This window comes from Tupaia chinensis, unplaced genomic scaffold, assembly GCF_000334495.1.
Source record: "Tupaia chinensis unplaced genomic scaffold, TupChi_1.0 Scaffold000523_1, whole genome shotgun sequence".
Lineage (NCBI taxonomy): Eukaryota > Metazoa > Chordata > Mammalia > Scandentia > Tupaiidae > Tupaia > Tupaia belangeri.
In genome coordinates this window covers 2,081,721-2,086,378 of record NW_006160036.1, presented here as the reverse complement: position 1 = coordinate 2,086,378, position 4,658 = coordinate 2,081,721, and the positions used below count along the sequence as shown (strand labels likewise).

General features: G+C 39.6%; 1 protein-coding gene across 1 annotated transcript in view; it reads right to left on the bottom strand.

The window, feature by feature from the left end:
* NFAT5 (nuclear factor of activated T cells 5) overlaps positions 1–4,658 on the bottom strand; it is a 171,258-nt gene that overhangs the window by 35,693 nt on the left and 130,907 nt on the right. The window contains exon 6 of the mRNA XM_014591022.2: positions 2,525–2,697. Coding sequence (XP_014446508.1) covers positions 2,525–2,697 — 173 coding nt within the window. The remainder of the gene's footprint in view (positions 1–2,524; positions 2,698–4,658) is intronic.

Here is a 4,658-nt window from a genome sequence, read left to right as displayed (position 1 = left end):
TTACGCTAACTGCTGGTTCCCTCTTTCTTTTTTTTTTGAGAAGTTTTTGCTATATGGCACATGCACTCGCCAGAAAGACAGAGAGAGACAAGAGAGACAGAAAGCGAGAAATCATGCCCCAGGGAGGATGGTCATGCCACAATCCCTTCTCTTCCATTCTCCTTTGGGGTCTTGGGCACACACGCACATGTACCGGGCGTGAGTTTAAGTCATCAGGTCCGGGACTCGAACTGCGGTTGACTACATGGGAGTCTAGCAACATAGCCATTACGCCAACTGCTGGTCCCCCTTCTCCATTTCTTCTTTCAGGGTTTTGGGCATGCACGGACAGTAACATGGCATGTTTCTTTTTTCTTTCATTTTTTGGAGAGGTTTTTGCTATTGGGCGCATGTGCTCGCCAGAAAGAGAGAGACAGAGAAACAGAAAGCGAGAAATCATCCCCCTAGGGGGGATGGCCATGCCGCAACCCCTTCTCCTCCATCCTCCTCTTGGGATCTAGGGCATGCATGCACACACCCGGCGTGAGTTTAAGCAACCAGGTCCAGGACTCGAATCACGGTCAACTACGTGGGAGTCCAGTGACATAACCATTACACTAACTGCTGGTCCCCACCTGGCATGTTTCTAAAGTTGCCAGGTCTGGGACTCAAATAGTATAGTTTGGGTATGTGGGATCCCACTGTGCTGGCCTTGAATATAGCAATTTCTTTTCTTTTTTTTTTTTTTTAAGGTTTTTGCTACAGGGCGTGTGCGCTTGCCAGCCAGCCAGAGACAGAGTCAGAAAGCGAGAAATCACCCCCCGGGGGGGGGTGGCCATGCCACAATCCCTTCTCCTCCATTCTTCTCTAGGATCTTGGGCACGTACGCACATGCGCCGGCATGAGTTTTAAGCCACCGGGTCCGGGACGTGAACCACAGTCAACTACATGGGAGTCCAGCGACATAGCTATTACGTTAACTGCTGGTCCCTAATATAACAATTTTTAATAGTGATTTTTTCCCCCACTTATTTCTAAGAGAGTACACTCGAACAGGATCTTCATGTCATGATCCACCTTCAACCTCAGTCACTCATGATCACAGGCATGTGCACACTTTCCCACCATGCACAGGAAATCTCAGGCCAAGAACTTGGAATTTTCCCATTTGGTCTCAGCACTGGGGAACACTGCATAACTGCCATATCACTGCTGTGGACCAGGACAAACTGCCTTTTAAAACTGATCAAACTGATGGAGAAACAGAGACAAGATGATGATTTGAAAAAAAATAACTGATTTCCCTCCAACAGTTTAAGAAAGATGCTGTTAGAAGGGGGTCTGAGTCCTGGACCTGGAGCCTTGCTTTTTCACTTTCCCTCTCTCTCTCGCTCTCACTCTGTCCCTCTCTGGTTAGATTAACAATAAATAAATAAGTAAAGCTAAATAAAACAATTCTTAAAAAAGAAAAGAAGCAATGAGAAAAAATAATTCACAATGAAATTCTTAAGTGATGTAAAAAGGGAAAATTTCCCCATTTATTTCCTGTAATAATAATAATTAGAAACTCAATTATGGTGAGATACATAAAATACTTTGATTAATTTTAACTTGCACATACACAAATGTTATTTCCTTTTGATGCCAAAGTTAACAATAAAAATTTCATTCTTACTTTCCCAAAGTATACTACAATAAAATAATTTATAATCAGAACTTTTTTTTCTTAAAAAAAAAAGATTTTGCTTAACTTTTTTTTAAAATTTGCCCAGAGAGGGAGAGAAGGAGAGAGTGAAAAAGGAAGCCGTCAGGTCCAGGACTCGAACCGCAGTCAGCCATGTGGGAGTCCAGCGCCCTTAACTACCATGCCACCTGCCAGCCCCTGTAATCAGAACTTCCAACATACTGTTATTTACAAAGTTCTGTTTATCCTACTCTTATATTCTATCATAAAACAGAGTAGGATCACACAGTGAAGATGCTCAGAAAATCCTTTCTTTGGCTTTGCAATTTACTTCTGATATCTACTGAAATTTCTTTTTTTTTTTAAATTTTTTAAGGTTTTTGTCGTAAGCTCATGCTCTCAGAGAGAGAGACAGAAAAAGACAGTGAGAAATCACCACCCCAAGGGGTATAGCCACATTGCAATTCCTTCGCCATTCTCCTCCTGGGATTTTTGGCATGTATGAACACTGCCTGATGTGATTTTCTAAGCCAACAGGTCTAAGACTCAAACAGCTGTTGGCCATGTGGTAGTCCAGTGCCTTAATCACTACACCGCCTGTTGGTCCCCTGAAATTTCTTTTCAAATCATGATATAATAACGATAATACTATAAATATTACAACTGCTATGCATCTTTTAAATCTCATTCCTATTAGATGTAGTTCAGTCTAGAAACGCTAATGATCAGATTTTAAAATATTTCAATTTCTGCGTAACAAGCTAGAGTATGTGAAACATTTAAAATTTACAGATGTGTGAAAGATTAACAGAAAATCTGAAAATCTCCATATATTTAAAATCTTCATATTTTCTTACTTACTACACAAAATCGGAGAAGAAGGTGTTTGCAGTGTCAAAGTGGAGCCATCTTTTCTTGTAATATTAACTCGAAAAACCAGTCTGGCACGAGTACTTTTTTTCTTGGAACCAGCGATTCCTATTCTGGCTTCAACATCAGCATTCCTCAATTTCAATATCCCTACACAGTCAACACTAACAAAGAAAAAAAAAAATACATTAAAACAAACTTTTGTTTGAAATAACACAATGTTCTTAATCAAACAAGTTTTTTAAAAATGCTTATTATCCATTAATTCTTAGAAAATGCAATATAGTCATTATGTTCTGAATTTTAAAAATATAGAAGGGTAAATTCTAAACATTTATAGTTCCTAATCTTGTCTACTTTTCATTTATAATATCAGTGAAAGAAATAATAAAGAAGTAAGGACCAGCTGGTGGCATGGTGGTTAGGAGGGCTGGATTCCACATGATCATCTGTGTGATTTGAGCCCTGGACTGGCAGCTTGGCTGGACATGTATACATCCTGAGAGGAGAATGGAGAAGAGACTGTGGAATGGCAAACCCCCCTCGAGGGGGTGCCTTTTTCTCTCAGGTAAACAGACATGCCAGTTGCGAATTTTAAAAAAAATGAAAAGAAAGAAAGCAAAAATTACTATTTTAAAAAGAAGTACTTAATTTTACTTACTATTATTATTATTTTTTAATTTGACCAGAGAGAGAAAGAGAGAAAGCAAGTTACCAGGTCAAGGACTTGAACTGTGATTGGCCATGTGGGAGTCTAGCACCTTAGCCACCACACTACCTGCTAGCCCCAACTCACTATTTTTAAAATCTAGGGGCTGGCTTGGCAACAGAGCAGTAACACTCTGACCCAAGCAATGCTGGATCCATGTGGAAGATTATAGGTTTGGTTCTCAGTTGACCTTTGAATGCTGGGCACAGGGACCAGCAGCTGGCATGGTGGTTAAGGTGCTGGACACTCCCATATGGCCAACCACAGTTCGAGTCCCGGACCTGATGGCTTGCTTTCTCACTCTCCCCCCGCTCCCATGTCTCTCTCTGGTCAAATTTAAAAATAAGTAAATGCATAAATAAAATTAAATAAATAATTCTTTTAAGAAATAAATGAATGAGTGAATGAATGAATGCTAGGCACAAATGCCCATGATCCTGGTTGGCTGAGAAAGCTGGTAGGGGATCATGGTGTGAGACCCTGATGAGGATGCTTATTTTTCTTTCTTTCTTTTTTTTCTTTTTCTTTTTTTTTTTTGAGGGTTCTTATCTTTCTATCTCTCTGTCCTTCTCATGAAAAGAAACAACTGAATTCAAAAAAATTTTTAAAAATCTAAGCATAAGTAATGGCTCACAAGTAACTTGTTCTGTTTTTTTTTGTTTGTTTGTTTTAAATTAATTTAGCCTCTTTCTTTTTATAGCTAATTCAGATATTAAAAGAGATGGAGGGGGTCAGCAGGTGGCATGGTGGTTAAGGGTGCTGGATTCCCACACTGCCAACTATGGTTCAAATTCTGAACCTGGCAGCTTGCTTTCTCCTCTCCTCCCTCGCTGGTCAAATTTAAATAAATAAAGTCAACTAAAAGAATTATTAAAAAAAAAAAAAGTAGAGATGGACTGAATTTTACTTTTAAAAAAATTAGTGGTTGTTCCTGAAAGGATGGAATACTATCTATATAGTCATTACAAAGTATGTTCTAAGGTAGCACTTGATGATAGGGGAAATGCTCATGATATGTTAAGTGAAAAGCAGGTTACAAAACAATGGGCACAGTATTATCTCATTTTGTCTAAAAAGGCTGTGAACATAAACTTTTTTTTTTTGAGAGGTTTTTGCTATAGGGCGTGTACACTTGCCAGACAGAGAAACAGAGAGACAGAAAGCGAGAAATCACCCCCCAGGGGGGATGGTCACACCGCAATCCCTTCTCCTCCATTCTCCTCTCAGGATCTTGGGCATACACGCATTCACACCTGGAGTGAGTTTTAAGCCACCGGGTCCGGGACTAGAACCGCAGTCGACTATGTGGGAGTCCAGCAACATAGCCATTACGCTAACTGCTGGTCCCAAGATAAACATTTAAAATAGTGGTTACTTTGAGAAGTTTGATGAGTTTTTTTTTTTTTTTTTTTTTTT